General features: G+C 32.9%; 2 protein-coding genes across 3 annotated transcripts; both read left to right on the top strand.

Annotated features, from left to right (window-relative positions):
* The first annotated feature begins 5,744 nt into the window (after positions 1-5,744).
* Positions 5,745-7,356, top strand: LOC137809718 (putative clathrin assembly protein At1g25240). Its single transcript, XM_068610809.1, has one exon. It carries the CDS (start codon positions 5,933-5,935, stop codon positions 7,118-7,120), a length of 1,188 nt encoding a protein of 395 aa, XP_068466910.1. The 5' UTR covers positions 5,745-5,932; the 3' UTR covers positions 7,121-7,356.
* Positions 7,357-14,645: 7,289 nt separating this feature from the next.
* Positions 14,646-24,971, top strand: LOC137811639 (oxoglutarate-dependent flavonoid 7-O-demethylase 1-like). Of its 2 annotated transcripts, none has more exons than XM_068613443.1 (4): positions 14,646-14,987; positions 15,098-15,342; positions 15,491-15,815; positions 19,793-19,921. In XM_068613443.1, the coding sequence occupies exons 1-4, from the start codon at positions 14,739-14,741 to the stop codon at positions 19,904-19,906; spliced, it is 933 nt and encodes a 310-aa protein (XP_068469544.1). In that variant the 5' UTR covers positions 14,646-14,738; the 3' UTR covers positions 19,907-19,921. The 2 variants fall into 2 exon arrangements, with proteins under 2 accessions (XP_068469544.1, XP_068469543.1); XM_068613442.1 differs by lacking the exon at positions 19,793-19,921 and adding an exon at positions 24,586-24,971 and having other exon boundaries at positions 14,649-14,987.
* Positions 24,972-25,045: the final 74 nt, after the last annotated feature.

Raw genomic sequence — 25,045 nt, 5'->3', positions numbered from 1 at the left:
TCCTAAAGATAGAGAGTTGTTATTTATTATGAAAAAAATATAAACTAATGCAATATCGTAAAATGAAATATATAAAAAAATTCATTTTATTATCAATTTTTATGGTAACTAACTTATCAACACAATGATTTTTTTTTATTGGAGATGTGAAAATTTTTAAATTCTATGTCCCCATAAATCATCAAATATTTGTGTCATCTATCCTAATAGACCATACTTAGATAAGAAAAAGTTTGACAAAGCAAAGAATAATCATTTTCAAGCCAAAATCTTCTAAAACCATCAGAGTGAGCATACTCAATGACAAGAATGACTCTGGTGATCTCAAAATATAATGAATTCTAACAAGAAAGTAGAAAAACTCCTAATATACTCATTTCTACTACCTCCGAATATGCCAACACAAGCAGATAAACCAAAAGACCTTTTAGTAGCATCATTCGTATTAGATCACTTGAACTAGGACAAAAATCTTGGAAGGTCTCATGTTAATACCAAACATTTTAACACAAAAAAAATAAAAAATATGCATATGTTTATTTGAAGCATTACTTCACATACAAACACATTCCTTAACACTTAACAATATGAATAACAATGTCCCTGATTGCATCCAATAACCTTTTTAATCCTAACATTAAAACTAGAGGGGTTATCAACACTAAAAGATCGACTTTTGGACACATTCATCCACTATAGCCCCATAAGATTGTAAAAAAATCATCAATTTAGGCAAGCTTTTTTTATTAGCTTTGCAAAATACAAAGATATCATAAAATGAAAAAAAAAATCAAATGATATAAACTATATTTAATACATAGTTAGTAAGATAAAAGAAAAAAAAAATACTTAAACAGCATTATATATTTCAAGAAAAATGATATATAAAGAAATGAAGATCGAGATATTATAAGATATGACATACATATCTATTAGGGAGAATGTGATATTTAAACTTAAAGGGAAATTTAGTTCGAGCAATGCTTGATGAAGCTCTACTTAAAAATAATTCAGCTCAAACAAAATTAAGTCAAAAATTTAATAATGTGGTTACTAAAAAATGAGCCATGAGACGAATATAAATCTAACTATTTTTTCTAAGAAATTGTGTCACACGTCCAGAGCAATTATCCAACTTCTTAGGTGTGAAAAGTAGTTTATAGAGATTTACTAATTTTAAATTTTAAATTTTAAATTAATATGACAACACTATATATATGGTAGGAATATCTATTTCTATGTCAACAATACATTTGTAAAATCACTTCTATATATAAAATACCACAACACGATGACAATGAAAATAATTTTTTCCATATTTTTATTTTGTTCGAGGTTTTCACATTTTCTTTAATTTTTTTATTCTTTTTCATATATTTTCTCATATTTTTCGTAATTTTATTCTAAAAACGAAAATATAATTAAATTGTTTGTTTGTCTAATGGTTAATGTGGCAAAATGTGTTTATTGTTTATATTATTAATTGGTGATCAAGTGGTTTGTATAAACATATGTGTAATAATAGTATGTTTGAGTTAAGAGATCTAAACCATTTCAAAAATTGTTATTTAAATAAAAGTTAGGTAGAAAATCATAAATTGAAAGGAAAATAACTTGCCATTGTTTTTGTGAATTCATATTTTCTATATTGAAAATAACCCTAAATATTATCTTAAGTTGGTCTATTTTATTTTTGTATTTTTGTGATAAGAATCAATTTCATCACAAATGTTTCCTATTAAAGCAATATTATCTTGTATAGGAAATATGTTCAATTTAAACAAAAAGAAGAAAACAAAAATTTAGAACATTAACATAACAAGCTCTTGTCTGGACTGTATTCAAGGTTGAATAAGTGGCTAATAGAAGGCAGTAGGTAACAAAAGAAGTTAAGCTGAAATATTTTAAGTTAAATTCTTTTATTATATTATTAAAATAAAAATAAATATATATTAAAAATGTTAAACTTATTTGAGCATATAGGATTTTGTGTTGTACATTAATTAAGTCCAAAAGAAAATACAAAAAGCTTCTTCTGAAAGGTATTCTACGAAAAATATGCATAGGGTAGAAGAACTCAAATTTGCAAAGAAAGAAGATAGGTTACATGATGATTTGGTCGAGTATATATTTTTTATTATAATAATAGTAAATAAATTTATTAATAGTAGATAAAGAAATATTACTTACTTATTCTCTTGTTACCAAATAACATCTCATTGGTGTTATTTTTTTTATTCTTGTTCTTATTTATGAAAGATGGGAAAATGAAGAAAAGAGTTAGAAAAGAAAATGTGAGTGAAAAGATGGAGAGTTGTTAGTGCAGAAGGAGGGACCAATACGAAATGATGAGATTCTACAACGACTCTTCCAAACCCCAATTCATGCCCTAAGCCCATCTTCTATAAAAAAAATAACCCTTCATAACCCCAAAACCTGCTTTCTCTTCTCAAAACATCAATTATTTGAGTTCTGCTCCAAAGGACTCACCCAACAAATAAAAAGGCTATTTTGGGATATGAGGCTAGTCCTAGGACCACACTACCCTTCACATTTTTCTACTCCAAATTCAAATTATCTCACATTATATATCAATTGGGGGGAGAATGACAAAACTTTTTTCATCCTGCATTTTTCATTTCTATTCAAAAAATCAAAACACTTATAGATAATATTTAATCTTTAGAGATTTAAAAAGTCAATTAACAACAAATAAAAGTTTTTCTTTTTTTGACTACCAATTTACAAATATTTTCAATTTAAATGCATTAAGTATTTTTAAATATCACAATACTAAATCCATAAACAAATTAAATTTACTATAAAATTATGATTATTTTAAAGGTCATATTTAATCCTTTAAGTACATAACATAAAGTTCACTGGTGATATTGAGAGAATAAAAATCTGGCCGTGATGGTAACATGATGCATAACATGAAATCACTTTTGAAGACTTTCTAGTAAAAGTTTTGAAAGAAAAGAAAATTGAAAAACAAAACAAAACAAAAATTTAGAATTATTGAAGTATTATAAAGCTTTAGAAAAAGATAACATTTGAAACTAAATGAAAGAAATCAAAATTGTAAATGAGTAATTAAAAAAGTAAATGAAAAATTAAACTAGTAACTTCCTTTTTCTTTTATTCATTTGATAAATAACTTCTTTCTTGATATTTAAGGTTTTTTTATCAAATAAATAAATAAATAAATGGGAGTATAAGGGTATTATAACCCTTTTAAAAAAAACTAACAAATTTCTACCAAAAGTTAAAATGTTGGACCTCTTCCACATATTAAACTTGAGAACCTAAACATTATCATCAAACAAAATTAAACAAAAGGCATCATTACAGAAACCCTCACAAAAAACTCAGACCAACTAGTAGAGTTAACATCTTAATCACCAAGATATTTTGTAATACATGTTAATGGACCACATTTTATATGTACGACATAAACAAAAAGTGATATTTATTTGTGGATTCCTTGTAAAATGGTTGTTTTAGCTTTCTTGTTTACAACTCCACCCAGTAAATACTTTAGACTTGTTATTCGCTACTTGACTTTAACACCATCACAAGTGTCACATTAATGTGTTGTCCTCATCCTGGCTTCATTCACTATTTATTGTTCCACTATGCATATCTCTCTTGCAAACAAACAACACCCTACTTAGCAAATACACTAAGATCAAGTGAAGATATCATGTATATAGATGAAAAGCTCTTACAAATTGGACACTGTATCTAGTATTTTTAACAAGTTACTTGGTCAATGCATCATTCAGCATAAGAAAATCTAACCATTTTTATTTTACATATGTTATCCATGTTCAAGTTTTTAGTTTTTAGTTGTTATTGAATGCAATTTTATATTTAGTTGATTTTTTTTTATATTCTCACAATGACCAAATTTAATTTAATATAAGATTGAAAAAAAAATCAATAGATAGAATGAAGTGCTCTAATTACCAGTAATACTTTATCTATTTTTGTGTTTGTTATCAACACCATATGCTTATGTCTTTATTTAGCCCAACAAAATGAGACTCTTTTGTTTAAATAGAATTTACAATGTTTTTAGTGGTCAATTTTGATTGTAATTGATAGTATTAATGGATTGGCCATTTAGAAGAGTAAATGTTATATTTAAAGTATGATTTTTTTTCTATCAAATCGAGGAGGAACATTGAATAATGCTTCATACTTTCTATCAAATATCATATATCTCTACTTGATTTAAACATAAAATATTTATCTTCTATCGCATTTTTCTTTCCTATTGATATTTATATTAAATTCACAAAAATTTATTTAATTTGGTAACCTTATCATGCATATGTCTCATATAAAGCTTTTCACTAGTGAAATTTTTCAACAAATCTTGTAAAAAATAAATTTCTTAATATTACTCTCAATATTTACTTAAATAATTATAATTAATTATTACCAAAACATATCTTAAAACTTTATATATATATATATATATATATATCATGCATAAGTTAATTATCAACACAATAAATAAGTTTAATTTCTTAAATATGTAAAATATCATTCCATTTTATATAATTAAATTAATAAATACATTTAATTATAAATGCACTCAACTCATTATTTTAAACCAATATTTAAACTTTTAATTTTAATTATCAGATAACTTGGTATTCTTTTAACAAAATCTCAATATTAATATTCAGTAATTTATTTTAATTTTTCAAATATAAATTTTAATTATCACCAATTATTCTCGTATGCTCAATATAGTTCTACACTTCAGAGTCAAGGTCAATGACAGTTTAAATACACCTTTCTCCTTTAACCCCCATCGAGATGTCTTTTAAGGACAAAACTGTAATGGAGTTTCGAATTTCAAAGCGGACAATACCTCGAATATGGTGATAATCTTATCGATGCTATTTTTCGACTTGAGGTTGGAACACCAATATTGTAATATGTTGAGTATTTTAATTTTTTCTCAATTCTAATTTAAAAACAATTGAAAAATCAGGTCAAAATTAAGTTTACGTAGAACCAGATATATTTTGGATAATGATACATTGACAACCCCAGTTTTTTATACAATCACACTACAATTCTCAATATTATTATTTTAATATTTTGTCATATCATTTAATTACAAATTTATCCTTTCATATATATTTATTTCTAAACTCATCACATCAAATATAGTATATAACTTCAAAAAGTTATCCATCTATATTTTTCATATCTGTTTTTGGGTGATGATAGGAAAACGATTTCTCATCATAAACAATGAATAATATTATACTATTTGAATAAATCCAGTGAATTGTATGTTAGGTTGAGAATTCCCCTCACTAGCAGGGCCATTAGAAAGAGTAGTTAACTGCGCCGTTGTTGTTGGAGAGAAGCCGGCAACATCATACACATTCAGAAAAGCAAGCTAATGAAGACATGCACGTAGACTCTGTGCATGGTGAGGGACATGCAGAAGAGTGACAAAAATTCCTTCTGGCCCAGTTCACGTTCCAGAATTAAGTAGAAGCTGTATCGTGGGGCCACAAAAAAACTCTTGATCCGTTTGATTTAGCCAGGTCACCAAACAATGCAAGTCATCCCATGACAAATGTTGTTTTGGGACAACACCTGATTAAGGTAACAACTTTGACGGATTCCAACACATGAAGACCAAAAATACGCCATGATGCCAGGTGGATGCGTTGTACAAAACCGAAACACATGAAACCTTCTGTGTTTGCGTTGTTGCCTCCATCATCCACGCGAACGTTCAAACCACACAGAATATGAACATACAAAATCTGTAAAGGAAGAAAAAAAAAATAATAGAAGTTTTCACTTGAGAAAGAAGGGAAGGTTGAAGGTGGTGAACAGATCACCACCATCTCCCTAACCTTAACCATATCGAAATAATCATCAAGAAAGGAAAATGAGGGCGTGGAAGAGAGCCGCTGGAGCCATAAAAGACAAGAACAGCATATGGTTTGCAAAGTTCGCGCGAAAGAGTGCGTTCCACAATCCTAAGTTAGAAACTGTGGTGATCAAGGCCACAAGCCATGATGATCAATGCATTGATTCTAAGAACGTGCAGAGAGTGTTCCAATGGTTACGAACCTCGCCCTTGTACCTGAAACCTCTTGTGTGGTCTCTCTCCATGCGCATGCAAAAGACTCGAAGTTGGGTTGTCGCGCTGAAAGGCTTGATGCTCATCCACGGCGTTTTCTGCTGTGACATCCCTGTGGTGCAACGCATAGGGAGGTTACCCTTTGACCTCTCAAACTTTTCTGATGGTCATATGAGCAGTGCAAAGGCTTGGAGCTACAACGATTTCGTTCGTTCTTATTTTGCTTATTTAGATCACAGATCGTCGTTTGTATCCTCCGAGGTTAAAAGGCTAAAGAAGAATAACAATAACAAGGAGATGGAGGTGGAGGACACGTTGATGGAAGAGCTTGAGTGTTTGCAAAAGTTGCAAGGGTTGATTGATATGCTTCTTCAGATCAGGCCTCGGAATCAGCACATGAATGTTGGTTTGGTTCTTGAAGCCATGGATTGTGTTATAGTTGAGGTTTTCGGTGTGTATAGTTTATTTTGCAACAAGATTGCCAAGGTTTTGTTGAGGATATATGAAATGGGTGGGAGGATGGAAGCGAGCATTGGCCTCAAGGTTCTTCAGAAAGCATCGATTCAAAGGGAGGAGTTATCTTTGTTCTTTGAGTTTTGCAAGGAAATTGGTGTCCTCAATGCCTCTCAGTGCCCCAAAATTGATAGAATTTCTCGGGAAGATATTCAAGATCTTAAGAGGATAATCAATGGTGCCTCTTCCAAGAAGGGTGGTGTTGTGGCAAATAATGAGGACAGGGCCATTGTGGTAAGACCCCCTTCTGCCATTGCGCCTGTTTCACACCAGAAGGAGTCGGAGAAAGGTTTGATGACCGTCATCACTGACCAATGGGAGGTTTTTGATGATGATCTAATGGTTGGCGCTAAAGGAATGCATACTGTCTCTGGTGAAAAGAATATTCTCAACACAACCAACCCTTTTGAAGAATCATATATCATGGTGCCTTATGTTCCTGCTCACAATCAACCTCTTCCTGATCTAATTAGTTTTTAGCTTATAGAACCCATGTTTACGTGTTGTTCACTTTTTCACTTTGCTAGATTCATTGAGCTATATATATGTATATCACTCTTCTGGGGGTAAAGGAAAATATGGGAAAATGGAATCCAAAGGGGTAACGTTCTTCTTATTCATTCTCTTCTCCACAAGAAGAACTTGTGAATCCGCCCTTCTATTAGGAAATTGTTGTTGAAAATGTGATAATTAGATATTGAAATTGCAGAATATTTGCCGTCATCTATTTTTACTTTTCTGCCCATGGATGTTAATTAGCTTGTTAATTGAGCATTTCAAATTTGATACATGTTGATCATGGACCTAACACCAATTTAATTTCGTTGGTGTACTGATATAGATTCTGGTTCTGACAAGGATTAATATCTCGGCCGATTACCATTACGTGACAAAGATAACATATCATACAAGTAAAGAAAAGGTCCATCATGGAAGAAAATTTGAAGAGCTCGTCTTCGAGTTTATTGTGATCTTTCTAAGCCACATGTTACTATTGAAAAATATAACAAAAGAAGAATGATAATTACTACCGAAGCACAAGAAAATCATGTGGACAAGGTAATGATGTTGAATGAGCTTAGGAAAGAACTAGCAAAATTGAGGAAGACAAGCGCAATGTGTTGAGGAGTAAAACATTTCTCATCCTTTAGACACTAAGCATAAACCAGAAAGACCTAGATGCTCACGAGTGGTACAATCCTCCCCTCAATATACACAAAGAATGAAAGCTCACAACAAACAATCAACACATGTAATGGATCCATCTACCACATCTCTGCTCATATTCATTAATTAACAATAGGAGGATCTTGATGACACCCTTTTTCACGACGGGATCAGGGAAATCCCGTTCCACCAAGCTGGAAAAGTATCGATCACAATTAACTGGTATGACGAGTCCAAAATGAGCACATTGACATTTATGTCACACAAATCGGCTTTTACACTACAAATAATGTCATATTATGTCGACTCTTTCAAACTTCACTCAAAGGTGACGCTTGAGTTGGTTTATGCGACTCCTTGCATATTCCATTGATTATTTCAATACGTTGTTCCGAAGTTCCACATGCAATTTGCCACAAGTCGAGCCCATCACTTCATATCTACCGTATTGGTTAACATCCGACTGGAGAAGGTAGAGTAGTTACAGATATTCATAGAATGTGTTCCTAATAGGAAGATGAGACCTAGAGAACTATTGACTGGCTTCGTCTTCCTCTTTCTTGTCGGGCAGTTAACTCACACTTCAATTTATTCCTTCAGCCTTTGTGTTACCTTCCTGGATGTCGGTTGCTTGATCACTCGATCTCCTGAGGAATGTCGAATGGGAGTACTTGTAGAAGGCACTCCGACGCCCAAGTCAGTAAAGAGTACTCGACACTGATTTGTCAGAGTATATTTAGTAATGACGTACCTTGTTCTTGGAATATGCGCTATTTATATTATTTTAATGGGCTTATCTTATTAGGCCAGATTACTGAATTGGATCGTACTTAGGGGCGTATTACCTAGTCCTTAATGGTGGTTTAGCTTTGCTGACCTTGATTTGAGCGTTAATGGGTTAGATGTGTCGGTCGACCCGCACAGACGTGTGGGAGCCGGTCAGCTCGGTCATGGGAGCCGAGTTATGGTATTAATCATTCGGTCCATATCAGTACACTTGCCCCAGGCTTGAGGATGAATGTATCTGAATAGTCTTTTAAATGTTGACCATCGATCGGTCTTCTAGGTTTAGTGACTGTTGAACTTTCCAAGGTATGACATGACCTTAGGCGACGCGATGTGACCCGCATTGATGAGGGGTTTTTTGGATGCAAAGCGTTGTGAGCCATTGAATCTGGGAGACCTAACGGTTGAAATCGTTGCGACATTTCGTCTTCTGAGGTCCTTGGAGCTTATAAATAGTGGTCCCAACAGTGTCGAGACACTATGCTACTTCTGTGTTGTTTGCTCTCAGATCCAAGTATTCTCTCATCCTCCTGGTGTATCTCGGTTTCAGCTTTTCTTTAAGGTTAGTGATGTCTTCCCTGTCTCGGCCAACTTCTTCGACTTTTGCTCCCCTTCTCCCCTTCCCGTGCGTCCTTCTTCTTCGTCCTCGTCTTCTTTGTCTTCGTCCTCTGGGTCTTCTACAACCGACTATCTATCAGTCGGTGTGGCTGACGTGCCGCATCAGGTAGAGGTTGTTAGGGGGGATGACCCGAATAAAGTTGTTGATCAGTTGAACTCCCCCCAGCAAGCCACCTCTCGAGCGAGTATGGTTGGGTTGATCCTAAGGTAGTTGGGATCTCTTCCGTCTTCTCAACTAAGGCTTCTGTTTCCAAATTTTTGGACAGATTCCCGTTTTGAAGGCAAGCCTGCATTCCAGTTTCTTTAGCGTTGAGCCTTGCCTGTCGACCAAGAGCGTCTGTATGGGTCGACCAGGTACCGGTCCTCCCTTCTTCTACATGTACTCCTGTTTCTTTTCGAACTTACATGTTTCTCTCCCTTTTGACAATTTCACAATGGATGTCCTTTAGACGCTCAATGTGGCGCCTACACAGCTTCACCCAAACACCTAGGCGTCCATTCAGGCCTTTCGCCTGTTATGTGACACCTCGCGTCTTCATCTTTCTCCTTCTTCTTTTCTAAGTTATTATACGTCTCACCCGGCCAATATCATTATGTGACATTCACTAATCGGTTGGTCGAGTTGTGTAATCTTCAACTCCTTTGCCACCTCTTATAAAAAGTTTAAAGAGAGGTTTCTCAAGGTCTATATTCGGCCGGAGGATGACCTATTTTTTTGTTGAGACCGATCAGTCGAGGTTTCCCCACTACTGGACCAACAAACCCCGCAACTTTAAGGAATGGCCTCGCCCGGCCGGAGGTGACGAGGAGTTAGAGGTTCTCTCGCCCTTCGATGCACTCCCGAGGAAGCTTCCTACGAGGAAGTTGATCGGCACATATACAGATTCTTCGCGTTGGGCGGCCATTGAGGGTACAATTATTTCTTTTGCTTTCGGTCGGTTTATTAACCGTTGATTAACACTTGGTTCTTTTTTGCAGAAATCATGGATCAAGAGTGCCTCCTAGCTGGCGGTGTACTAGACGCCTTCAGGGAGAGGGCCGCCCAGAGGAAGGGTCGGCCAAGCATTGAAGCACTAGGTGCTTCCAAGGGCTCAGGGGCCCGAACGGGCAAAGGGTCGGTCGACCCTTCCAACAAGTCTAAGAAATGCCAAGGGATGGGAGCAAAATTGCCACCACTACCTGGTCCCCTGGGTCTCTACCGACACCGCCACCTCGTCGAGAGCCGATTGACGTCAACTCTTCACTGCCAAGCGAAGCTGAGAAGGCAGTCGCCCCTCCCGAGACTGGCCGCTCGATGGAGGTTTCCATATCACCCCTAGGATTCCATGTTTCCATCTAATTAAAAGTATATGTGATGCAATCCTAACTTGTTTTGGTTTCTTCTTTGTTGTAGTTTTGTATGTTGCGGAAGAATGAACTTGAAAGTGACGTCAATGACTGAATTGAAGTGTGGAGAAGATGAAATGAAGAGGAAAGGTAGAGGCTTAGAAGATGTGTGGCCAACTTCTAAGAAGATTCAAGCAAAACACTAATAGAAGTGCAAACTTGAAAGTGAGAATTTGAAGACAAATGAGCTAGCAACTTGGGCAACATTTCATTATCAATTCAAATCTGATTTACAAGGGGGTTAACACTTGTATTTATAATGCTATGAGCAACCAAGGTGCAAACTTTAACCCTAAAAACTCTCCAAATGGTATAGAATTTTGGGTCTAAAGTTTAGAGTTTAGGGTCCAAGGAGACCCAATTGTAACTCTAGTTATGTGACCACAAATCTAGCGAAATGCAGTAACTCCGTGCTTAATGAAGCTCGTTTCTTGTCGATTTTCGCTTTGCAAAAGGAAACTTTCGAAAAAACAAAAACATGGTTTGTTGAGCAAGCCTTCAAAATAGACATCATGTTACGCGCAAGTCATTATTATCTAGAATCACAACCTTATTTAGAAAAAATCAACAAGATTTGGCTATGTTTTTTGTGGAAAGGTTTAATGCAGAAAATTATGAATTTGATGTCCAAGAATTAGCCACCCCTAATATGGTCGACAACCTCAGCCATATACAGTTAGATTAAATGATTGGTGGTGTGATTGTGGCCACTTCCAAACTCTTCGACTTCTCTATCGTCACGTTATTGTCGTTTGTTACTCTTATCATTTGCAAATGACGACATTCATTGATTTAGTACACTCGATTAGAAAAACATATCAAGTTGAATTTCATCCCGTTCGAAACGAAAATTATTGGTCTACTTATACCAAGCCAAATTTCATACCTGACCCCCACATGCGAAGTAAAAATTCGAGACAACTAATTACAACTCGTTTGCATAATGAAATGGACCAACCAATTCAAAACAAGCCAACAAAAGTTCTTATTGTCACAATAAAGGTCGCAACAAAGGAAATTGTCAATTTAAAGTAGAATTATAATGTTGTTTTCATCAATTATTTAACATCATCTACTTTTAATGACTTATATTCAATAATTTAATTTATTTTTTAATACATTTATTTTAGCATAAATATATATATATATATTATTCTTTTACATATTTTATAATGTATATTTTCATATATTATATAATCTAAAAATTTATACATAAATCATATCTTGAATTTTTAATTTTAACAATATTTAAAAAATAATCAATATTTTTAATTTATCAACCCAAATAATTTTTAATCCAAATTATTTAAAATTATTGTAAAAAAATTTATTTTAATTTTTCAACTTCATATATCATTTTTTTAAATAAAAAAAATTAAATGTTGGTATTATTTATAAAAATAACTTTTTTAACTATATATTTTATTTTGGAAAATATTAATTATTATTTATTTTAAAAGAAAATTTTCAACTGAACTTAATAACTTTAATTTACATAAAATATATTGTCAATGTAATATCCAATATTTTTAGAAATAATTTAAACTAAAATTCTCAATTCAATTAACAAATTTAATTAAAAAAATACAAACTAATATTAACACTTTTAACTGAAAAAATATCTATTTTGATATATTTTGCATTTATTCATTTATATAATATTCAAAGTGAATTGCGCATAAATTTTCCATAAAATGCCCTACACGCAGAAGGACTGCACCGAACAGCACCGGTTCACAAAAGAGAGCCACGCAGTACACTCACAATGACAGCACCGCTCCACAAAAGAAAACCACGCAATTTCACACCAAGACGAAACGGGAACAATCAGAACGAAAAACACCGCCTAACTGCTTTCGGCTTCTTTCGTTCATAAATCTTACAAATCTATACTAATATTAAGAATAACACCTTTTCTTACACTACTATTCAATCTTCCACATAGTTTCTTTATAGATGTTGAGATGTTGAATTCTACATATATTTTTAGACAAGTTTTTCCATAAACATTTTTTTTAGAAAAATAATGTTATAAATTAAAATTTATTTATTTATATACAAGTTAAAATTAACCTATACCTAAAGAAAAATAAAAATAGAAAAAACAATGAAAATAATTTCAATTTTTCTACCAGCCTTCTTACTCAACTTCATTGTATTTTTTATTTCTTTCTTCTTTTCCGTTCAAATAAATCATTTTGTTTTTTTCTTTCTTATCTTCTTTCTACTTCATTGTATTTTATATTTCTCTCTTCTTTTCCATTCAAATAAATCATTTTGTTATAAATGGGATAGTGAGTAGGTGATAATAAGTTGGATATCAATTTTTCTATAATAAAGATAAATTAATTAAGTTTTAAATTACAATTGAATTGTAATGTTTAGATTACTATATTTTTAAGTAAAAAAAAAGTTAATCTAGTGATGAGCCTTTTGTCCAGTGAACAATAAATAATTACAAACGCAATCAAGAGGGGTAACTTGTTCAAAAATTAACCTTTAGAAAAATTATTTTTTAAAATTGTTGTTGATAAAGAGAGTAACTCAATACAACAATTAATATACCAAGAAATAAAAGAATTCAAGATAATATACCAGAAATAAAAACACACTAAATACCACTGCAAAGTTATCAATACAAATTAAAAAAAAAATCACTGAAATGTGACAAATTTAATTACTATGAAAAATGTATAGTGCAAAGTTATCAATGCAAATTAAAAAAGAAAAAAAAAATTATCACCTGAAATGTGAGAAGTTTACTTAATATGAAAAATGTATAGCATAATCATCTAAAGATCATCCCTTTATTAGATGAATCTTGACAACTTTTTTTTAATCAAAATGTAATATTTAATATTCAGAGAAAAAATTTCTTTAAAAACTCACCAAGTTCCTTTCAAAAAGTATTGAAAGGTGTTCTTTTAAGAAAATTTTGGAAATTTTTCTTTTTAAAGTACTTTAAAAGAGTTCTATTGTTACTAACTGTTATAATCTATTATTTCTTAATATAATTGATTATTATATCATTTATGTAACCCAAAAACTATTTTAAATAAATATAATATTAATAATAACAATTGTTTATTTGTGAAATTATACATAATTGAATTATTGCTTATAATAATTAGTTATTTTTTGAACTTGTGAAAATCGTTTTTTACCTGAATAATCAATTATTATTTTAGATATATGTTCATAAAGATTAAAAAAAAAAAATTCAATTCAAATTTTCTTAAGATTATTTTAGAGATTAATTCATGATTTATATTTTAATCATACTAAGATAATGAGTAATTGAGAGAAATTATTAACAAGAGGTGAAAACATCATTAATTGTCATGATCTACTTAAACTTTGCAAAATCTTGATATTGAATTCTTCTCTATCAAAATTCTTCTAGTACACTTTAAGAATATATATATATATATATATATATATATATATATATATATATATATATATATATATACTCATTTCTTCTAGTACACTTTGAGAATGTGTGAAAGTAAATTTGAATCCAGAGGAATTTGTTATCTCCTCAAGAAAACACTAAAAGTTTATTTCAAATAATATGATGACAAATATACATAACAAACGGAATTGTTGGAAAATAATCATCATTATTATTTACGAAAAGTATGTATGATTATTTCACACCCATATACATGCTCAAATAATGAATTTTGTCCTCAGAATAGCACTATTGATGAGAGAAAAAAAAATCACAATTAACCCCCTTTTGATTTTATTTCTCGCAATTCGGCTGCCCCAACTACTTTTTTCAGGGCCGAAATTATCCAGACATTTTTAAATGATAGGTAATAATATTTATGTATTGTATATTAAATAAGGTGGTCAGAATATGATTACTCTTAATTAAATTAGTTGCACTGGAAACACATATGCACATATGAAAGAAGCTTTTGTAGTAGGATAGATTAATAGCCGTCGTGGCCGTACAAATTATTTATTACTTTGCTGATAAAAAATAACATTTTGCTGATAAAAAAACATTATTTAGTGACAGTGAAAGACATGCATAATAACATTTTTAACCTCCAAGAACGGCTCCAAACTGAATTTCTTGCTGCATAAATACCGATCACACCGTTGGGTGGCATCATATGCATCTTTAATTATGGCTTCAACACAGGTTAGTGTCTTTGGGAGCTCTCATTCTGTTCTTGGTGTGATGGAAGTGGCCAACAAACCAGAAATGGGAATACCAGAAATGTATATTCGCCCACAAGAACCTTCAATTCCATCACATGAAGCCACTTTCCCAACTATTCCTGTTTTTGACTTGAAAACCTTGCTTCATGAAAATTCCAGAGATGCTGAACTTCACCAGTTGTACACAGCATGCAAAGATTGGGGTTTCTTTCAGGTTTCTACTCGGTACCCTTAATTTCTAATGTAGAATTAGTGACTAGTTATTTACTTTTCCATTTGCAGTAATTAATATAATATATATCAGAACACTGTTTCTTTATTCAGGTGGTGAACCATGGTGTTAGCTCCCAACTGCTGGAGAAGCTGAATCTTGAGATTGAGAAATTCTTCCAGCTTCCCATTGAAGAGAAGAAGAAATATCATGTGAGACCAGGTGATGTTCAAGGTTACGGAACTGTGATTAGATGCAAAGATCAAAAGCTTGACTGGGGGGACAGATTCTACATGTTGATCAACCCTGTTGAGAGAAGAAAGCCATATCTTCTCCCTCAGCTCCCTGCATCATTCAGGTCTTCTAACCAAAATTACTCTTTCTTTCCTTATACACACTTCCTTACATTCTTTTGATAAAAAGTCAGAGTTTTATCTTAGTAGTTGACATGATGAATATAAACATAAAGAAGCTAAATATGGATGTATGTATATTAATTTTTGAAGGGAAACCTTGGAGTCATACTTCAGAGAATTGAGGAAGCTTGGTATGGAACTTCTTGGGTTGCTAGGAAAAGCCATAGGGATGGAGATGAAGGAAGTGGAAGAGTTTTTTGTTGATGGGATGCAGTCAGTGAGAATGACATATTATCCAGCATGTCCAAAACCAGAGGTAGTTGTAGGGCTGACCCCTCACTCTGATGCAACAGGCATAACCATCCTTCACCAGGTGAATGGAGTGGAGGGTCTGGAGATAAAGAAAAGTGGGGTTTGGATTCCTGTGATCTTTCTACCAGATGCTTTTGTAGTTAACGTTGGGGACATCATGGAGGTGTGTCATGCTTTTCTCCACCTTTTCATAATTTTTTCTTCATTTAATAATATAATCATGCACGAGGGCTATTGAACTTGGTCTTAGGTTAGGATATGCACTTTAGTTTTCTGCATCAAATTCACTATACTTTACAAAACTTTTTTTTCTTTAAATTGATAAAACAAAACTCAACATCACCACGTCAGGATTACGTACGAAAATGAATGAAAACGGTTTAAATTTTTATCAGAAAGACAAATGAGGTTTTTCTAAGCATATGGTGTAATTTGTTTACATATATTAGTTAAATGGGTAACTTTTTTATTTATTATGAATTTGGATTGTTGCTATGACTTCAATATAAAGAAAAAGTTGTGTTATAGATACACAATTTCAATTGAGAATATGGTTTATCTAAAAGTTACGTTATGTTGATATGATTTTAGTAAAAAAAAATAATAGAGCTGATAATAAAAATAGAACTAAAGTTGATAAGGTTAAAGATGACTTTGATTGAATTTTGAATAGAGGCATAATTAAAGTTGAGTTATGATAGCACGATTTCAATGTAAAAACTATACTATTGAAGTCATGTCATATATGGTGCAAGACTTCACTTGTATGAAAAAATGTTTATTATATTTTGCTTTTTTTTTTTTAAATAAAAAGTTTGATTATATTTTTCTTTAAAAGAAATGGAGAGCTAAATAGTTTTTTCGTCCATGTATTATAATATGAAATTGATTTTTGTTTTTGGTTCAAACTTTAGACCAGGTACTTGTAATATGAAAATTATTGAAATAGGTTTTTCTGTATATGAAATTGATTCAATTTGAGGTTTTACTTCATTAATCCATTGGAAGTAATTATAGAGCATCAATTTGCAATCAAAACAACAACGAATTTTGGAATAAAAAAATTAACAATCTTTGAAAAAAACTAACAATCATTTCAAAGGATCAATTCCAATCTTTTTCATATTATAGGTACATGTATGGTCTAAAATTTAGCCCAATGACGAAAACTAGTTTCGTGTAATAGGGACTAAAAACATATTTAACCCAAAATAGAAATAATTATAATTAAATTATTAATTTAAAATTTTTATAAAATTAAGAAAGATTTAATTACTTTTTAAATGAAAAATTAATTAAACTACTGAATTCATGTCATTCATGATGGAGAACTTGTATGAAAAAATATTTGTTTATATTTTGCTGATTTTCTTTTGAAAATAAAAAAAGTTTGTGTATATTTTTTTTTTTAAATGGAAAGTTAAATAGTTTTTTTTCCATGTACTATAACACGAAATTGGTTTTGTCCTAGGTTCAAACTTTAGACCATCCAGGTGCTTGTAGTATTGAAATGTTTGTTATAGATCCTTCTAAGGGTGGGCAAAAAATCCAAATTACAAAATTCAATCCATAATTATCCAAATCCATATTAGTTTTAATCCATTTAAATGGATTTATCTCAAATCCAAATTCATATTTTTGGATTTTATATCCAATCCATTTAATTGTATATGGATTAGATATAGATTGGATACATTTTTGGATTATCCAAATTGTATTTTGGGTTGGATTTTGACTTGACCCGATTCAGGTTGAGCCAAGACAATTTGGGCCTAGGTTGAGCAAAGTCGACCCAAGTCCATGTCAAGATGAGTCGTCCAGGCCCAAGTTGAATCGAGTCGGTATGGGCCTAAGTCGAGCCAAGTCATTCCCAGCCAAAGTCGAGCCAAGTCAACCCTGGGCCAAGTCGAGCTGAGTGGGCCACCAGGCCCATGTCGAGCCAAGTTGTCCTAGGCCCATGTCCAGTAGATTCGATCCCGACCCATGTCGAGACAAGTCGATCCATACCCATATGCAGTTGAGTTGACCCGAGCCAATGGTGACTCGAGTTGGTCCAGGCCCATACTGAGTTGAGTCGGCCCGGGTCCAATACTGAGCTGAGTCGGCTCAAACCCACATTGAGCCAAGTTGGCTCGGACCCATATTGAGTCGAGTCCATCCAGGCCAATGTCGAGCCAAGTCAAACCGGCCGATGTTGACCCGAGTTGGTCTGAGCCGATGCAAGTCGAGTTAGACCAAGCCCAAGTCGATCTGAGTCGCTCCGGGCCGATGTCAAGTCGAGTGGGTGCGAGCCAATTTCGGGTTGAGTCGGTGTGGGTCGACATCGACTTGAGTCGATCTGGAGTTGAGTCGATCTAGGCCCATGTCGAGTCGAGTCGAGTCTGTTCGGTCTGATATCGAGCCGAGAGTTCCCGAGCCGATGTTGAGCCATGCAGCCTGGACGATATTGAACCAAGAGAGCCCCGACCAATGTTGAACCGAGTCGGTCGGGGCCGATATCGAGTCGAATCCGTCCAAGCCCATGTCGAGTTGAGTCCTTTGGGTCCGATATTAAGTCGAGCGGGCCTGGGCCGATATCAAGACGGTCAGGCCAAGGCTGATGTCGATCCGAGCAAGCCAAGGCTGATATCGAGCAAGACGGGCCCAGGCTCGATGTCGAGCCAAGCAAGACCGGGTCGATGTTGAGCCGAGAAGGACCGGGCCGATGTTGAGCCGAGCGGGCTCGATCGATGTCGAGTCGAGTGGGCCCGGGTCGATGTCTAACTGAGCATGCCCGAGTTGATGTCATATCGAGCGGGCCCGGGCCGATGTCGAACCGAGCGGGCCCGGGCCGGTCGAGCCGAGCAGGCCCCAGTCGATGTCAATTCGAGCGGGTCCGGGTCGATGTCGAGATGAGCGAGCCCGGGTCGATGTCGAGCCGAGCGAGCTCGGGTCGATGTCGAGGCGAGCAGGCCCGGGCCAATGTCGAGCCGAGCAAGCCTCGGTCGATGTTGAGTCGAGCGGGCCCGTGCCGATGTCGAGTCGTCCAGACCAATCGAGTCAAGCAGGCCCAGGCCGATGTCAAGTCGAGCGGGCCTGGGTCGATGTTGAGACGAGTGGGCCTGGGTCAATGTCGAGCCAAGTCAATCTAGAACGATGTCGAGTCGAGTCCGCTCGGGCCCATCTCATGCCAAATAAGTTTGGGTTGATGTCGAGCCGAGTCAGGTTGATCCGATGTGGTGCCGAGTCGGCCTGGGTAGATATCGAGCTGAGTCGGTTAGGGCCGATGTCGAGCCGAGTCGGCCTAGGCCCATGTCGAGTAGATTCGATCTTGGACAATGTCAAACCATGTCGGTTTGGGCCGATGTCGAGTGGAGTCGACTCGGGCTAATGTCGAGCGGAGTCGGCAGGGCCCATGTTGAGTCGAGTTGGCCTGTGACCATGTCGAACTAAGTCGGTCTGATGTCGAGCCGAGTTGGTTCATGTCCAGGTTGAGTCGGCTTAGGCCCAATTCGAGTCAAGTTAGTCTATGTCCATATCAAAATGGATTTAATATAATTGACAAAGTGAATTTAATTTAATTAACAAAGTGAATTTAATCTAGATTTAATCCACTTTAAATGTATTTAAACAAAATCCAAATAAATTTGATCTAGTTAAAATGGATATGGATTTTAAATCCAATCCATTTGTTTGGATTTGGATTGGATCTATCCATGACCGCCCCTAGATCCTTCTATATATGAAATTGATTCAATTTGAGGTTTTACTCCATCAATCCATTAGAAATAATCAAGGTTATCAGACTCGAAAGTCTACTCAGACTCATGGGAGGCCTATAAACCCAACTCATAAACTTGTAAGAGTCTACTTCACATAAAAAAATTTAACAAAAAAAATAATTCATGATAGCAAATCCATAATATTGAAATAAACAAGTTCATACACCAACAAAATAACAACACAAATGTTATCATGTTTAAAACTCTCATTCATTTAATCCTCTAAGGAAATCATCTCCAAGATATTCATGATCATCTCCATCATCATCTTCATCACCATCTTCATCGTCATCTTCATCACCATCAACATCATCATCAAAAACTATATTATCAAAATCAGTTGCATCTAGAATTGAATCATTTAAACGTGTTCCTCCAGCTAAGTCAACATTCACACCATCATCTTCAACTTGAGTTTGCTCAACCTCAACAACATTATCTCCTTCTTCAATTATCCTTTCGTTATCGTACTCAATGTCATCAAATGGGATAGCAACAGATTTCCAAATTTGTTTGTTTCTCAACTTCGAGTTATATATTACATAAACCAAGTCATTCGTTTTTGTTTTTATTTTTGCAAATGGTTTCTTCTTTTTATATCAACCTATAATTAATTAAATATGAAGTTTTTGTCAATATATAAATCAAATCAAGAAAAACCTTAAATAACTTCAAGAACTTGAATTACCATTTCAAATGAGTTCCAATTACGCTCACACCCTGAAGAACTACAAGTTAAACTCAAAACTCGAATAGCAAACCTCTTAAGTTCTAGAGTTATATCCCCTAACATCTCCCTCCATTGTCCAAGGAACATAACTTTCCTACACGCCTTTGCATCTTCCATAGAAAAGGTTCCTCTACCAAAGTGAAAATCAGTAAGTTGTAAATTATTTTTTGTCCTTTATGCAACATCGTTAACCAATCTTCTCATGCATATGTACAACCCCTCTTTCACTTCAACATCATCATTTCTAAAGTTTGGTTCATAGTGTAATTGGGGGTTTAAGTAATAGGCAGATGCATGCAAAGGCCTGTAAATTTGATTATTCCACCTCTGATCAATGATTTTTCAAACAGGTTCATAACTACGTGTCAATTATGTTATATTAGAAATAATTACACAAATAAATAAGCATTTAAATTTAAAATGGAAGAATTTTAGAAATGTTACCTTTTCTTGATATTATCACCTCTCCTGTATATTTGATTCAGAGAGTAGCTTCAACACCATCAATAGATGTAGATATACTTTTAAACATCTTGTTAGTGCTACTTTCACTTTCTTCCTCACCATCCAAGGCTATTGAACTTTGTTTTCTTCATTGAGGCATTTTTAGCTTCTGAGACAACTTTCAACATTAAAACTTTGATTTCTTCTGGTATTGATACACAAGGTTCAAAGTCATATCTAGTTGCGGCAAGATGATGTTTGAATATGAAAATGCCTCCTTTAAATGTCTTTGAGCGATAATTACATTTCACTTTTTTCGTTTCCTGAAGCATCAATTTCATGCTTCCATCCAATATTTGTTCTATTTCTCGCAAAAGTCTTACTTCTAAGTGGTAGTGGAAATGCTGAATCTGAACCACTTTCAGACATCTTACAATCTGCCAAAAATCTTTAAAAAAATCCAATATGCCCAAAAATCCCCAATTTAAAAAAAAAAATCCCAATCTATCCAAAAATCTCCAATCTGCCAAAAATCTTAATCTACCCAAAAATCCTCAATTTGTCTAAAAATTCTCAAACCCAACCTAAAAATAACCCTAAACCCAATCAGCTAAAAAACTCCAACACAATATAAAAATCCCTAACCATTTACCAAATCTAACCTAATTTCCCAATCCTAAAACCTAAGTCCCACGACCCACAGTAGTTGCACATACCTGCGGTGCTTTGTGAGCGGCGCGGCGGCGAAGATGTGCGGTGCGACAAGGATGTGTAACGAGTGGTGCGGTGCAATGTGGATGCACGACAAGCGGCGTGGTGCGACAAGGATGCGCGGTGACAGACATGGTGCGATAAGGATGCTAGCGCGACAACGACAGTGAGGAAGATGGCACTGTGAACGTAAAGTATGGAAAGAAACCCTAAAATATAACATAATCTTAATGAAACACACCGTTTTGGGCTTTTTTTTCACAACTCGGAGATTCAGCCTCAAACTTGCGAGTTCACCGAATTTGACCGAATCTACTCCGGGTTTACTATAAAACGAGTTTACTCCTGAGTCGACTTGTGACTCATCAGAGAACCCTTAAACTCGTAAGGATTTACGAGTTAACCCTAGGGTTTGATAACCTTGAAAGTAGTTATAGTGGGCATCAATCTGCAATTAAAACAACAACGAATTTTGAAAAAAAAAACTAACAATCATTTCAAAGGATTAATTCGAATCATTTCCATACTATAGGTACATGTATGATTTAAAGTTTAGCCTAGTGACGAAAACCAGTTGCATGTCATAGAATAGGGACGAAAAACATATTTAACCCAAAATTAAAATAATTATAATTGAATTATTAATTTGAAATTTTTTTATAAAATTAAGAAAGATTTAGTTATTTTTTAAATGAAAAATTAATTAAAAAATGGTGTTAAAATCTTAAACATAAAACAAAAACTAAAAGACTAAAATATAAAAAAAAATGCCTAAAAAATACTAAAAAAATAAAAACTATTAGTTAATGGTTGATATTTTGAAATTTTGGTATCCCCAATCCAGTCCCCTTCGAGTATTAGCCATGACATTCTTTACCTCATTAGTTGTGACATTCCTTACCTTATTTCTAATAACTTTCATTTTTAACGCATCTCAATCTGAGTCCTCGTTAGAAAGGTATGACCATTTGAAGTTTTTTCTTACAAAGCTTTATAAAATTATTCTATTTTTTAAAAACAAAGAAAAATTATTTTAGAAAAATAAACAAAGTTGGAGTCATGTTCTGCATGCACGACTTTAATGTAAATTTCATACAATTGAATTATTGCATGAATAACACGACTTTAGTTATATTTTTACAATGTAATCATGTCATCATTACACGATTTTAATCAAATCTTAATTAAAAATTCAATTAAAGTCATTCATTGCTCGTATCTATTACTTTTACACTAAAAGTTTTATCACCTTGACACGACTTCCGACCATAGAACACATTTTGGACTGTAATTTTGTGCCTTTGTACGACTTCTTCATGTCCACAAAGCATAGCCCAAAATCATAATAAAAAAAAGTTATTCATTTATGTAATATACGTAACAAATTGCATCATATTCATAAAAAACCTATATATAAATAATTTATTATTAGTATAAATTTATTAAACTATGAATCAACTCAATATTTTATATAAAATTTTGTAATAAAGATTATTATGAAATAATAAGAATAAATTATATTTACTTAAAAATATAGATAAGTCTACGATATTTTAAAGATTTTGAAATAGTGTAGTGTGATTGCAATTAATTATGTTTTCAAAAGGTTTTTAATTTAACTTGTTTGATAAATAATATAACTGGTTTAGATTCATGTCCATTTGAAAGAAGTAAAATAAAGAAGGGAAGAGAGTAAAAAATAAGAATGATAAAGAAAAGAGAAATATGAAAAGAAATAAAAAAAAATATTCTTTCTCTTAACTCGTAAAATATTTTCTAAAGAACAGATAATAAAAATACAAAATATGTACTAATTAAAAAAAATTACTAAAAAATATTTCTAACACCAAATAGATCTCTCAAATAAAAAAAACAATATATAGAAATTAAAGTGTTACAGGATATAAAAATTGATTTAATATAATTTAAACTTTTCAAAAATATTTAACCAATTTTTTTATACAAAATAATATTGTAGGTTTACGCAATAAATCATTGTTTTGGGGAAAGGATATATTTTGTATTTCTACTATCTTTCTCCTTGCAACATGTAAATTTATTGTTATTTTGATTTTTTTTAAATATGAAATTATTAATTATTTTAAAACTTTGTATGCTTATTTTATTTTCCTTTCAAACATTAGCTTTAATTACTTTTCATTTAATCATTTTTTTTTCAAATTTTTACTAATTATATTAAATTAAGTCCTTTCTATATTTGAAAAGACACTCCTTTCCCCCTAAATCCAAGCTATTATTTGTCTTATTTATTTAAATAAATTTTGCATTTTTTTGTTTGTTTTTATTTATACTTTAGGATCTTGCTTAAATTTAAAAATGTGCAATATACATAATATTAACTGCGTTTGATCTACTCTAAATGATATTAAGTTGAGAAGAACTATCAAGGATGATAAAGTTTACTTATCAAAATTTAACGTGTATTCTTGAAATTGAAATTGGAATCACAAGACCACTTACTTGAACAGAAAGAAAGTGAAGGTTGAGAAAAGTTTAAAATTTAAACTATAAGAAAAGTAGAAAGGAAAAAAAATATTAGAAGTGGATTTTTATTTTTATTTTCGTTAACGTTCCTCCAACTAAATAAAAGAAAGGATATTTTTTACCATGTTCTCTTTGCACTTCATTTTATTTTCTCTTTTCATCCATTTCATAGGGATTATGATAAAAAATAATGAATACAAAATAAAATAAAAAGGTAACTTTTTGAAAGGAAAATTGAATACTTCAAAATAAAAAGAAATGCAAAATCATTTAAACTAAATTATTTTAATTTATCTTAAATTAAAAATTTATTTATTATAGAATGAATATTGGATCTAAAAGAAATAAATAAAAAAGGATGATTGAAAAATAAGGATGAGAAAAATTAGTGAAACAAAAATGTATAATAAAGTTAATTTAGAGGTATGTGATTTAGAGAACTGAATAAAAATAATAAAAAAGAGATCAATGAAAAAAATAGATATTTTTTATAGGTTAAACCATTGTAATTGATTCAATTTGTGTTTAGTACCTTAAAATAGCAAAGTTTAGAGAGTTAGAATAAATAAAATCATTTTGTAAAATTTCACTGAAGCTTCTCATTTGTTTCTATATATCTAAAGAGTGTGATGGTATTTCTTTTTACTTATTTCTTCTCTCACCGATTTTGATAACCATTTGTCAGCTTCTAAACAAATAAACAAAGTATGAGAGAAAGTCAAATCAATGTAAATGATAGAATCTCCTTATCTACAAAACTGAAGCTTTGGGTGATCTTGCAGATTCTAAGTAATGGGGCCTATACCAGCATAGAGCACAGGGCTGCAGTGAACAAAGAGAAGGAGAGAATTTCTATTGCCATGTTCTTCAGCCCCAAATTTGAGGCAGAGATTGGGCCTGTCAAAAGCTTGTTAAATTCTGAAAACCCGCCCTTGTTCAAAAGCATGTTGATGGAAGATCACTTCAAACACTTTTTCTCTCGCAATCTTAATGGGAAGACCCACTTGGAGAAAATGAGGGTTAAAACTCTTGACTTGCTGAAAGATTCAACTTAACTATCTCATTATCCATCTCAGCATCTTCTTGTATACATTTTATTTTATCAATCATAAACTCAAATACTGCACCTTTCTACAGTGAAAGTTGATATATATAATTATTCCAATGATACACTCTGGTACACTCTGATAAAATGACCATTCATTAATTTACCAATGATTATCAAGATAGAAACATCAAGTC

This window comes from Phaseolus vulgaris, chromosome 2 (genome assembly GCF_000499845.2).
Source record: "Phaseolus vulgaris cultivar G19833 chromosome 2, P. vulgaris v2.0, whole genome shotgun sequence".
Lineage (NCBI taxonomy): Eukaryota > Viridiplantae > Streptophyta > Magnoliopsida > Fabales > Fabaceae > Phaseolus > Phaseolus vulgaris.
This window is presented reverse-complemented; position numbering and strand designations above follow the sequence as displayed.

Excerpts from the sequence above, each read along its gene's own strand:
- LOC137809718 (XM_068610809.1), top strand. The coding sequence starts at position 5,933 with ATGAGGGCGTGGAAGAGAGCCGCTGGAGCCATAAAAGACAAGAACAGC.
- LOC137811639 (XM_068613442.1), top strand. The coding sequence starts at position 14,739 with ATGGCTTCAACACAGGTTAGTGTCTTTGGGAGCTCTCATTCTGTTCTT. Across the intron at positions 14,988-15,097 it reads AAGATTGGGGTTTCTTTCAG|GTGGTGAACCATGGTGTTAG; the intron begins GTTTCTACTCGG and ends TTCTTTATTCAG. Across the intron at positions 15,343-15,490 it reads CAGCTCCCTGCATCATTCAG|GGAAACCTTGGAGTCATACT; the intron begins GTCTTCTAACCA and ends TAATTTTTGAAG.